Source organism: Lycorma delicatula, chromosome 7 (assembly GCF_047948215.1).
Source record: "Lycorma delicatula isolate Av1 chromosome 7, ASM4794821v1, whole genome shotgun sequence".
Lineage (NCBI taxonomy): Eukaryota > Metazoa > Arthropoda > Insecta > Hemiptera > Fulgoridae > Lycorma > Lycorma delicatula.
Genome location: NC_134461.1, coordinates 6,033,494 through 6,046,717, shown reverse-complemented (window position 1 = coordinate 6,046,717; position 13,224 = coordinate 6,033,494). Strand labels below are relative to the sequence as shown.

Sequence of the window (13,224 nt, the reverse complement as noted above, 5' to 3'; positions counted from 1 at the left end):
AAACAACGACTATGTAAACATGAGGTTAGACTGCTGTAAAATATTTCATTACATAAAGAAAAGCTAATAGTAAACAGATTGTATTCAAATTTTAAATAGAACTTTTTCAGAGATAGATTAGTAAAGGATTCAAAATTGAAATAAGATTTTGATTGACTAGACGGTTTTTAATTAACTGGAAAAAAGTTGTGCGGACAGGTAGATACGTTATCTGTATGCATAACTACTATACATTGTTAAAGCGTAATCGTACTTTTAGCTAGCGTTAAATCGTACTTTTAACTTTTTTTTTGTCTTCAGTCATTTGACTGGTTTGATGCAGCTCTCCAAGATTCCCTATCTAGTGCTAGTGGTTTCATTTCAGTATACCCTCTACATCCTACATCCCTAACAATTTGTTTTACGTATTCCAAACGTGGCCTGCCTACACAATTTTTCCCTTCTACCTGTCCTTCCAATATTAAAGCGACTATTCCAGGATGCCTTAGTATGTGGCCTATAAGTCTGTCTCTTCTTTTAACTTTATTTTTCCAAATGCTTCTTTCTTCATCTATTTGCCGCAATTCCTCTTCATTTGTAACTTTATCCACCCATCTGATTTTTAACATTCTCCTACATTACACACATTACTTTTAACAAGTGATAAAATTTATTAATTTTGGCAAACGCAGATCGACACCCTATTTTTTATTATAATGATAAATTAAATTTTTATATGTGAAAATTGCTAAGCCTGAACCGGTCTGAATCCAGATTTAAAATGTTTTGTGTCCCGTTAGATAGAGAATCCTAAAAATTACCCGACTATAGAAAGCGAGTCGGTTATTGAAATCGATAAACGTAGTTTATATAATCTTTCGGTACTTACGTATTAACGCCACCACAGCTACAGCTTTATTTAAAAACAAAGAAGTCAATTGAATTTCGGTGGAAAATGGGCCGATATAGAGTTTAAAATAGATTCAAAACAGTCTCTTTATTAATTTTAATATAATTTAACCAAACTTAACCTACGCTCGCTTCGCTCGCTAACCTTGACTAATTAACACCGTAATTTTTTGAGTATTTATTTAATAAATTCAGTAATTATTGCAATTATTTATTATTTAATTAACAATAATTACTGAATTTATTAAATAAACACTCAAAAAATTACGGTGTTAATTAGTCAAGGAGCGAGCGTAGGTTAAGTTTGGTTAAATTATATTTATAAAATAAATAAATATAAATAACCATTTCTTAAAATTAATAAAGAGACTCAATAAAATAAATACTCAATTTTAAATAAAGCTGTAGCTGCGGTGGCGGTATACGTAAGTACCAATCTTTCTATTTAATAGAATTCATGTTTATATCTAAGGACGTATACTGTTGGTAAATTAGGGTAGAAGAAAAGCAACCTCTTTTTATAGTCTCCGCCCTTTCTAGCAGTAATACGCGATTAAAGTGAACAGATAAGCGTTTACTAATAATTTCTATTGTTTTTAAATTTATTATTTATTTGGAAACCGATGCATTAATACTGATGCGATCCTGATATTTGTTTTAATAAAAAATTAAAATATTGTAAACGAAAGACCTTATAAATATTAATTTTGCTGCTACAGTAGAGAGAAACTTTATAAAAACATAAATCGGTATTTTTTTATTTATAAAGGTAAATTTACTTAGAATAATTAAATGCGCTTACCTTAAATGACTTTTTACAAGCCCAGAGGATTCTTTTTACATACAAATGTGTAACAAATCTAAAGAATTTAAACAAGTGGAGAGTCTTCAGTAAATTTGTATCAAAGGCCACCATCATTATTTCCTGGAAATAAAAATCGATAACCTTTTACTAATATTAAACGTTAACATTTTCACACGTTTTAATATGACACATTATTACTATATATATGGATTACTTTTTTAAATCCTTGTTTTTGCATGAGTTTTACTACTATACCGCATTTAGCGTGTTATAAAATTGTATCTCAAATTTGTGAGAATTTGTTTGCCGGTTTTGGGTTTGTGCAGAAGAAAATACATCTTTGTGATATTTGCGCTTAAAGCCTCCGTTCGAGTTGGAATTGGTGTTTATGAGTTCGGCTTTGTTATCCAGATAAAATAACAAATTTAATTAAATGCGATACCATTTGGTAATAGTTCTTGGGGTGTTTGTTATTGAAATAATTTACGATAAACAATATTTTTTTCGACTTGTTAAATTTAAATTCACCTTATTTTATCATTTGTGACAGTCGGCAGTGAGAATGATTAAAAATATAAATTTTGGATCGGCAAACTAAACCAAATTTTTTGAATGTATCTTCAATTACCTCAAAATGTTTTCAATTGCTCGTGTGAGCGTATTCAGCGACTGGCATTATATTCTCACGCTAGTGGTTAACGATATCGCTGGAAGTTTTTAGTTCTTGAATAGACAGACGATTATTTAAGAACGTATTTCATTTGAATTACGTCTAATCTTTCGGAATATCATTATCGGTGTTTTTGTGTACTTATAAATTTCTTAATGTTTTTGGGTGCGTTAAGATACGATTTACTTTTATGTGATCCGTATTAAGGTCAAACACGAAATAAAGCTGAAGGATTGTAGCGTATCGAATCATCTTACGTTTGTTTTACGACTCTCAGAATGAAGACTGATAAAAAAATATTTTTAATTTAGTAGAAATTACGATGTTGATTAAGATAGGATGAAAAATATAATTTCATAAGAAAAAATCGAATCGATCTTTTTTTAATCGGATGTAATTTTACGGCGAGTGGTTAAATAAAGTCTTGTGTTCAACAAACTGATATCTGGTAAAATTTCTCAGAGTTTAAAATTTAGAGAGAAGCGTAAATCGTTTTGGCCGTTTAAACGACAATTTTGAAAAAAAGATTTGCATTAAAAAACTTCCGCATTTGTTTAATTCTATCAAATAATTGTTTAATTCATTTTACGGTCTCGTCGGTAAGTTTTGATGTTGAATTTTAGCGTTCTGATTTAACACCTCTTTCAAGAGATAATGTTCTTCGTCTGTGTGCATTTTCCAAGTTCTACTGTGATAAATTACAAAATAATAGCTTACAAATTTAATGTAACTTGTTCCAAAAAAAAGGAAAAAAACTTACGATGAATTATATAAGGGTACTAATATAAATATGATATCGATTTACATGTGTAAATCGAGATATAAACTTGTGTATGTTATCTAAGATCGTGAAACGCTAATGTAAACCTTAAATATTAGAAGGCATTTAGGCATCTCGACTGCCGTTCGGTTTTTTTTTTTGGCTTCTCCTGGTCAGAAAACAGAGTTCTTGGGCCTCTCGTAGGCGGTTGCCATTCCACAGAGTTCTGATAAAGAAATCTTGTCCTGCCGGCGAGTAGAAGTCGCCAAAAAAGTGTAGCAAATGGAACTTTACACGATTTACACGCTACCTTTAAAAGAAAGAAGATGACAGTTATCGAAGGGAACGGTAAGGGAAGGAAACGATCGACCTGCCTGAGAAAAGGACCCGCAGGTAATGCCAGGAGTAGTTTACCGTTTTGGTTTGTTTGCGTGCAGTAAATTTAAGACTTCGACGTATACTTACATTTATAATGTTTTCATCGCCGTTAAGTATACCGCTCCATTCAGACAAACAAGTAAATAAATCGATTAAGCCGGATAATGCTATAACTAAATCCAATATATTCCATGAACTTTTCAAAAAATTCTGAAAAAAGAAAAATAACATTACTCATACTGTTCGTTGGCTTATCAAAATATTATTTGCGTTCATAAAGATTTATTAAAATATCTGTAAACATAAGGATGTCATGTGAAGGAAAATGTGTAGAGCTGGTATTTAAGGGCAGCGGTCTTAGATATTTTTTATTGAAAATTGGATTCCGAAGAGAAATCCAAGGTAATATTTCTGATCCATCACACCTAATTTTTTAATTAAAGATAGCTTTGATCTAAATAGCAATTTTAAAAAAGTTGAATTTTTCAGATCTGTAAAATTTTTATACCTTTTTATTTTATTTCACTGTATTTCAACATTCACTTCAGAGACAATGTTGATTTTGAAGGATCGATTAATAGTTGGATCTGTTGATTCTTGTAGAATAGAGAAATGGATATAAGGTTGAAAGTTTTACATATAAAACAAAACTCTTTTCCATAAAGCAAAATAGATGTAACATCAATGATAACTGTCCTCTTTGGATTTCTAGCCGATTTTTTCACGGATAATCTAAAAACGAAAGCTAAAAGACAATTTCAATATTTCTCGCGATTTCAGTTGGAGTAAACGGATGACATTTTTGGTGTTTTTGAAACTTCTCGTCGTATTAAAAATTCTGTTAAAAAATGGAATCTATTCGCTAAAAAAATTCAATTTACGTACTGAACAGTGGCGGATAGTTAAAATTAGTGCGATTGCTGTTCCAGAAAATTTTTTACTCGGCTTTTTCAAGGCCACGGTTAAAGTTTTATGCAAAGTAAAAAACCGAAAAAATGAATCAAATAGGATAGCTGGAAGCAGGATAATAATCTAATCCTACACTTTATCACATCAAAGAATATGGTACTCGGTTTTAAGCAAACTGCGCTTAAAAACCGTATTCGGCTTAACCAAATAAATAATAAAATGTCAATACAGATAACATTTTTTAGTATTATTAGATAATAAGTTAATAAAATGTCCGCTTAAAAACACTGTAGTCCAACGGCGCTTAATATACATTTTTATGTACACAGAAACAAATACATAATTACTTTTTACTAATTCACTTCTCTTTCGCCCTTCAGGCGTGTTTTTGGACAGATTTGGCGATCAAAGAGTCCTTGCTTTCCGCCATCTTCTGATCACTGCTGAAAAAACAACCAAGCCGATTTCATGTTCCTTCCGCAGATTAAACTAGAAAAAAGAACGAACAAGGAACGTTCCATACACAAGCGGCGTAAAAAAAAACTACCTTCCACCAGCACGCTAGGGTTGGCACTGCGGGAGCGACAGTACTCTCTCTCTCTCTCTCTCGCAGCCTCGCGTGTAACTTCCTATGTGCGCATAAGCACAACAGCCAAACACCACGCCGTTGGAACTGTGAAGTGCACAGTTCTACTAAGATTTTTGTATCTTTTTCATGAACTGGCAGATGGCTACTGACACTAAGCTTAAGGATTATATATTGTACAAGTATAAAGAAAGAATTAAAGAAAAAAGGACTCATTTTATTAAATGTTATCGATAATATCAAATGGAAATAGGGGTGCCGCAGTTCCATAGTGCCTATATCCGAGCTGCTACTGGTACCGGAAGTATGTAGGTATTACAGTTTTTTTGATTTAAAATTAATTCATAGAAATAGTAAAATCACTTTTGTTATGTAAAAAAAAAAAAATATGTATACCGATATATATTTGTAAACATATTTGCTCGATGTAAGCCGCACTATAAATTTTCAAAAGGTTTTTGTGAAAAACAACTTGATAAATAATAATAATAAGATTTATTTACAAAAAAAAAAAAATCAAGCGATCTTGTAAAAAAAAAGATAATTTGATAAGATATATACTAGTTAAAATAAAATTGTAATTTCAATAATAAAAATTCCCAGTACATAAAAGAATTCCACGTAGATAATTTAAACCGAATAAATATTAATTACAACTGGATAAATATTTAATGTCACAACTGTGTTTGAAAGCGGCATCAACGTCATCGTTTTCTCCATCCGTGGCGTTTGTGATGCTGCATTTTTAAAAGCGAGATGCTATTTCCTTTGAGATGAAACACGTTCTGCTGTCGTTGAAGAATTTCCCTTTGTATTCTTCCGGAAGCAGTTAGAGGGCGGTTTATTGAATGTAACCGGTTTTCGTATTCGTTTTTGTTACGCGGTCTATTTCTTCGTAAACGCTGAAGTTAAAATTAGACCTATAAAAAAGGCGGGGATTTATAAATTGTAAAGATAATAATTGTAATTTAAGATAGACAGGGCAAACTAAATAAAAGATTGAAACCGGATTAAAGAGACGTTTGGCTCGTAAATATAGAAGATAAAAAAAAGGTTGTAGTCCAACATCGCCTGGAAACCGGTCACAAAATTAGTATTTAAAAAAAAAAATGTAGGCCTACGTAATAAACAGGACTTATGAAACTTACTTAACTGTTGGTGAAACGGACGTTCACGAAAGTCATTCATCGATGAACGACGGATAGGTTGCCGATATCTAATACCCGTTTGATTTTTTGAAAATCCTTTTGTGAACGTTTCCGATCATACGGTACGTTAAACTGTTATTCCCTCCTTAGGGCGGGGATATCTCTTTGATTGCCAAAAGCTCGTGTTGTTCTTATCTTTATCGAGATATGTTTCATCCACCCCGCCTGTACAGCAGGTATGCACTAAATAAAGGATCAGAAGTTTAAAGGTTCAGATGGGACTCGTGCTGATTTATAGGATCTTTGATGTCGTTTAAAGAAGGTAAATGTTTAGTACTTCTTTCAGTAATCTAGCGCGAGAAACGTAAATCGCAATAAAAATTCAAAGGTACTAAATATTGGTCGACTGTAAAATGGAACGGGCTTTTTTTTATTCTGTAAAAAACCAGAAACGTTTGTGTCTTTGATTCTTTTTGGATGCGTCATTCGAGGTTTATTATTATTTTTTTTTATTTTTTGGTAGGATGAAACGAACGGTGCATGCAGGTAGGTAAGCCTGGTTCTATTCTTAGCCAAATACGGATACGGATGATCTTAATAAATACTTACTGAAATTTTAAACGCTGTGATTTTTAAAACGCATTCAGCAATGTAGATTAGTGAAAATATCATGTTTATTATAATATAAAGTGATCCGGTTTGAATATATTTTGTCTGAAAAAAAAAAACACAAAACAAATATATTTTTAAAATTATAAGTAATTAAAAAATTGCATAATTGATATTTTTGTCCGTAATAAATATAATACAATATAATGATTTTGAATGATTTTGAATAATGACATAGGTCAAAACATTTTTAATTACTGCTATTATATTGACAGGGGAACATTTTAAAAAGGGTTGGATCTGACAGAAGAATTTGTTTAAATTAATTGTAATTTATCTGTTTTTCAAGTTGAAACCGATATTAAAAATGTTATATGAGGTGGTTAACGAGCAAGGATGTTTAAATAGGACTCGGACTGTTTCATAAACTTTTTTCAAATTTTCGAGAAAATATCTTTATTCTAAAACGAAAAAAGATTTTTTATAGCAGTTTAATATATAAATGCGAAAGTTAGTAGCGGGTTCTGACTGTGTCAGCATCATTCGGGATCTACTCGCCAATCGCTTTCAAATTTTCAAAATACATTCGTTATCCCAAGGAACGTTTTAAGCCGTAGATTGAGATCTAACCCCCTTGGGGAAAGTTGTGAAGTTTAAACAAATCTTATCCTTTTTATTATAATTACTATTTTGTATGTTAATGTACGTATTGTCATCACCATCATCATAAGCATTGCCACCAGGATCATCACAATCGTTATTATTATTATTTTTACTATTAATTTTGTTTATATAGAGTTTAGAGTAATAAATTGTATTCGTAAGACATTTTTATGTTTGATAATCTCTCAATATCCTTGTCGAACCACAAATACGTGACAGTATTAGTATCACAACCGTGAGACCCCTGGCTAGACGGAAAGGGCAAGCGAAGCGAGCCCTGACCTGCTAGTTATACTCTAAATACATCATAAATTAAACCCATTCGGTAAACTGCTCGACTGGGGTTCTACATTTTTTACTAGGAATTTTTTTTCTCAGTTTTAATACTGTGTAAATTTTAAGGTAAAAACTTAATTTGGTCACCGGTTTGTCAGATCGACCCAAATTTTTGCTTTACATTTTGATTTGTTTCGGAATGGGGGTCGATTCTACTTCACCTGCTCGGTCAGAAAAAAAAAAACTCTAGCGCAGTTCTGTGCAAGAAGATCGGCTTTTCGTTTCCAATGCCCTCGTTGTTTCGCAGTCAGAAACGCAATGGTTTTCAGAATACAACGTACGTTTAACGAGTAGGCCCTACACACAAGCATCAAGTTTCAACTCTGTGACTCACTACATAAGCGCGTATGAAAAATACATACTACGCAGTCTACAACCGACAACGTAACCGCAATTTGAGGTTATCTTGTCAGTTGTCTACCTTAAAAGTTGAGCCTAATTCAAGAACGACTCGACCAATCTTCCATCAAATTTCTTTCTGTACAACTAAAGATACACTACTACAGCATATCTAAATTTCTATGACATCGATATCGTAATTTTGAGATTTTCGAACGCAAACGTTTATACGTGAACGGTATTTTGGAGATTTTCGAGCTAAAAAATGTTACACGTTAAAAGTATTTTCGTACTCCTTATGCCTCAAAACTTTAAGTAAATTCATTGGCACTCCCCCCCCCCCCTCCCAACAATCACACCGTGCGACCAAAAGTAATACCGTACATTTCTTCGAAGTAGGTAAAAACACTATTTTTGGTGCTTTAACTGGAGACGATAAATAATTTATTATTAATGTAGATTAATAATTTGAGTTGCACCCGTTACGATCTTATGGTTCCACGATATCTGGAACATCTCATGTAGTAAGTGAATCCGCTTAAGTGGAAAATTTGGTTTTAAGTTGGCACTAATAAACGGGTTGATAATTCTCGACCTTATTTAGCTGCGTTGATAGCCACGGCTATGAACATGCATGTATGAAGTATACAAACTTGAGCGATTTACAAGTTCCAACTTGATGTGTAGGTACTCCTTATATGTTGTGTAATATTCGTTGTGAGAGCGTCATGTTCGAACATGCATAAGGTACGTTTGAACACGTCGTGCTCTCAGCAGTATAAAAGAGACGTAAGGGATTGCAGAATGTCAGTTTAGTTTCGAATGCAAAGCGTGCGTTTGGTGACTTTATTTAAATTTTTAAAAGCGTAGTTTCGTTTAAAATGGTAATAATTGAGGTTTCGGTTTTTTAGTATCGATTCAATTAGATTTTTTAGTTTTTTTTTCAATTAGATTATTATGCAAATCGGATAAATTTGTGAAAAAAACGAAGTTAGCTATCTACATCCAGTAAATATTGGTAAAAAGACAAGATTGTACACTGACAGTTATTTCAATTATGGTTTTACCTCGTAGGATGAAAACCCTTATTGCGTTGTCTTTGCTTTGAAGTCCTCTCCGATAAAAGCACGAAGTCATCGTAATTAATTCGACACCTGGAAATTAAACATCCGGATCGTAAAAGCAAACGTGGAATTTTTCAAAAGAAAATTAGATACTGCGAGAAATTAACAGTCTTCTATTTATTTATCGAGTTATTCTGATAAAAATACACTTGAAGCATCTTATCTGGTATTGTTAAGAGTAGTTAAGATACTCCGAACTCCATACGATTACAGAAAACCGCATATTACCTGCTGCAATCGATACGGTCAGTGGTTTTAATAGGCGTGGAAGAAGCAAAAAAATTGAAAAAATTCCGCTTTTTAGCAACACCGTATCAAGGTGAATCGATGAATCGATGACATCAGTATCAAGGGTGCCGATGTTCACGATCAGATAATTCAACAAAAGAGTTCAGGTGAATTTTTTAATATTCAATTTGACGAAACAACATACGAGACGAGCATTTCTCAGTTCTTATGTTCTGTGAAATATGAATGCGATAGGGGCAGATCAATCAAAGAAAATATGTTTTGGAAATCAATAACTGACCGTGCAACAGAACAATGCCTTTTTTATGTCGATGCAAAGGCGGTAACAGGAAAGAACAGTAGAATTCTGAAAAAAATTAAAAGATTATCTTACACCAAGGACGGTATAAACACACTGCTTCCTTTAGAGACATGCTCTTGCTTCAAAATATATATCGGAAAATCTCAAACAAATTATATATAAAGCTGTAAAAATGGTTAATATTTTTTTAAAGTCGACCGTTACAGAACAGGTATTTGATAATTTATGCGATGAAATGGGCGAAATGTCTTTTTTTCTATACAGAAATCAGACGGCTATCGCGAGAGAAAGTATTAACCCGGTTATTGCAATTAGAAGATGAATTAATAATATTTTTCCCGGATAAAAAAACGCCATTCTCAATTTTTTTTTTTTTTTTTTATAGAATAATGAGTATATGTTGCTGTTGGCTTACGTAACTGATGTATTTTCGCATTTAAACGACTCGAATTTGAATTTACAAGTACGTGATAAAAACATTTTATTCACAGTTCGTGTTTTCATTAAAAAGCTTGATATCTGAATTATTCGCTTTCAAAGCAAAAATTTTTACGTTTCCAATCGCTTCCGATTATATTGAGAAATCTTTAGGGTGAAGAAGATATTGTTTGATATAGCATGAAGATGCATTTCAGTCGGCGGAATATTTCCCGGAAGATAAAGATGATTTCTCAAAGAGATGGGTGCTGAATGCATTTAATGAAAACGCTGTTGCAGCTGCAATTTCGTAGTTGCGACCGACATTTTTGGTAGTATTTTATAATTCATTTGCCTCGAATTTTATGAGACATTTTCACACGAATTAGCTCTATAAAATGTAAAGCTAGGCGCGGCGTTCGTGCTTCCGCGAACTCGGTTAGCTAGTTCAGAGGGATACGATGTAGGACGTTCAAGATGTCCGGACGAGGTCTGCAGCGAAGGCAAAGGCCGAGTTTATAAAACGCTAATGTAAATGTCTACCGAGGCATTTACATCGGTGGCATCCCAACGAGGCCTGGCTTATTACTAACACATGTAAAAGGTTAGAGGGCGAAAGACGACTCCCGTTAAAGCCCATCAGGGCTAGGAACGGGGGGCGGGTGTGGCGACCGGAAGCGTCACAAAGCAGGTGTCTTCCCCTATGGGGTTGGGATGTTAAGCCGCTAAGTTACCGTTCTCATCAAAATGTGTGCCGATAAAATGTTACAACTGTAATTCACTTCTGAAGATTTAGATCGGTTCCCTTGTTGAAGTGAATACGGTAATTTAGTCGCAGAAGCGTGGGAAATATTAATCCCTTTCGCCACGTCTTCCCTCTGTGAAAGTTTTTCGTTTACGGTTATGTTAAAAATCGAATATAGGAATCATATTTTATCGCTTGAAAACAATTTGCTTTTATGAGTTTTTAACGTGCAACCCCGTATGGGGAAACCGTTAAAGAAAAACAAATGCAACCGTCGCATTAACTTTTTTTTTTTCACCTGCGTACTTATGAATGTAAGTAAAATGTTTTTAACGAATGAATATTTTTCTCATTAAATGATTCCGTTATTGTTTACGTGTAAAGTTATAGGCTAATTTCGCGACCGCCCTTTTCATATTACCGCGATCCCAGTTTGAGAAACGCTAGTTTACGATCCAGAGTGTTCATGTATTTCTGTGTTACTGTATGTACCGATGTACCACGCGCAACTAGGTTTGGAAAATTGAAAAAAAAAAGTTACTTTTTTGCGTTTTATTAACGAAATCACCGTAGAAGATTGAAGTATAACGACATTTGTTATTTCCTATTGTAAATTATAGTGCACACTTGTCTAAATTACTGCCACGAGGACTCGGGTTTCCGTCGGCCGTAGAATTGCAATTATTTTTGTAATTTTAACCGCAAATAATCAACTGTCGAAAGGGTTGGAAATACAATCTGTATCGATGACAGTCTCTTAATTTTATGGCTGACCGGCTTGCGTAGTGTTTACGGAATTTAAGTTTTAACGTTCGGTTTATGGAGATATCTAGAGGTCGAAAAATAGATGTCATTCCACCTGGACCGGTTAGCTGATCACACTTAACAGTAATCGGTCTTCGTTTTACATCCGGTTGTACGACCCTAAAACTGTTTATTACAAGCGATAAATGTTTTCGTAATAAAGCGTCTGGTGGACGCTCCCAGATGCGCTTAATCCAGTCTAATACTGACTCTATTCTTCATCCACCTCTTTTCTGATGCTCATATGACACAATCGGGTGGAAGTTTTCATATTTCGCTAGACGTTTTCGGTTAAAAATTACATACGGCGTAATTTTTTCCCGACCTGAAGTATTGTCAGCATCGCCGAGGAATGTTTTTCGTAACGGCAGTTCGTACTGTACACTCTGCGCTCCTCCACTCGGTTTCCTAGGTAATAATTGATGTTGTCATTAGCTTTATAATTCCGAAAAGCTTTACTAAATATTTGAATTATTTGTTTTTATTGTGTAGCGTGACAATCTTAATATTTCGGGTCATATTTTGGAATAATAATCGGAATAAACCTCGTTTTCTTAATAAAAATGTTAATAGAGAATTTCTTGTTATATTATTTTACGAAAGCCATAAATAATGTTAATAAGAGAGGAAGGTTTTTCTCATTTATTTAATTTTTTAAATTCGTTTTCTGTTATTAATAATCATTATTTTATTTAATTGCCATTTGTGCTTAATTTGCATAGCTTTCATCCTTCTCTGGTCGACGAAGTATTATCCCCTTACATTTTAACCCGTTAATTTTCAACAAATTTTCGACTGATATTACGTTTTACATGAGAAATCATAAACAACGGTATTGACTCGCCTCTTCGGTTAATATTCCCCACCAGATCGACCCGACCAGATCGCCCGATGAGACGTCGACCGGTTCGACCGATTAGAAGTAAGAACGGGTCACCACCGTTCACCGGATAGACGGTATCGTTTTGTGAAATCGGGAGTACTAGTACGAACTCACGGTCTCTTTGAAAATGCCTTCTGTTTCGAACTTCTGACGAGGCTGGTAGACAGACCGACCGGACTAACCCTGATTACCGAATAAAAATGTAAGTTATACATTTTTACCTTTGTGCGTGATTAGAAAGTAAGTTTAGAGCTGCGGTTATTTTCGGGATGTAATCCGAATATCGCGTTTTTAAAATTTATTTTTTTTATTTAACATTTTGTAGCATGCCGTCGTAAAAACTATTTCATTTATAATGTAAATTTAATCATTTATTTTAACCGTATTCAGAGATAGAAGAACAATTGCTAACATGTACAGGAACCAAACAGCAACAGTAACAATTGAAGAACATAAGAAAGAAGCCGTAATAACAAAGGGAGTCCGACAAGGATGTTCCCTATCTCCGTTACTTTTTAATCTTTACATGGAACTAGCAGTTAATGATGTTAAAGAACAATTTAGATTCGGAGTAACAATACAAGGTGAAAAGATAAAGATGCTACGATTT

The 13,224-nt window shown here is 33.5% G+C and overlaps 1 protein-coding gene across 1 annotated transcript in view; it reads right to left on the bottom strand.

Moving 5' to 3' along the window:
• LOC142327872 (voltage-dependent calcium channel type A subunit alpha-1-like) overlaps nt 1-13,224 on the bottom strand; it is a 136,058-nt gene that overhangs the window by 30,462 nt on the left and 92,372 nt on the right. Inside the window, exons 21-23 of the mRNA XM_075371231.1 lie at nt 6,754-6,858; nt 3,589-3,711; nt 1,691-1,813 (exon numbers count right to left, since the gene is read on the bottom strand). Coding sequence (XP_075227346.1) covers nt 1,691-1,813; nt 3,589-3,711; nt 6,754-6,858 — 351 coding nt within the window. The remainder of the gene's footprint in view (nt 1-1,690; nt 1,814-3,588; nt 3,712-6,753; nt 6,859-13,224) is intronic.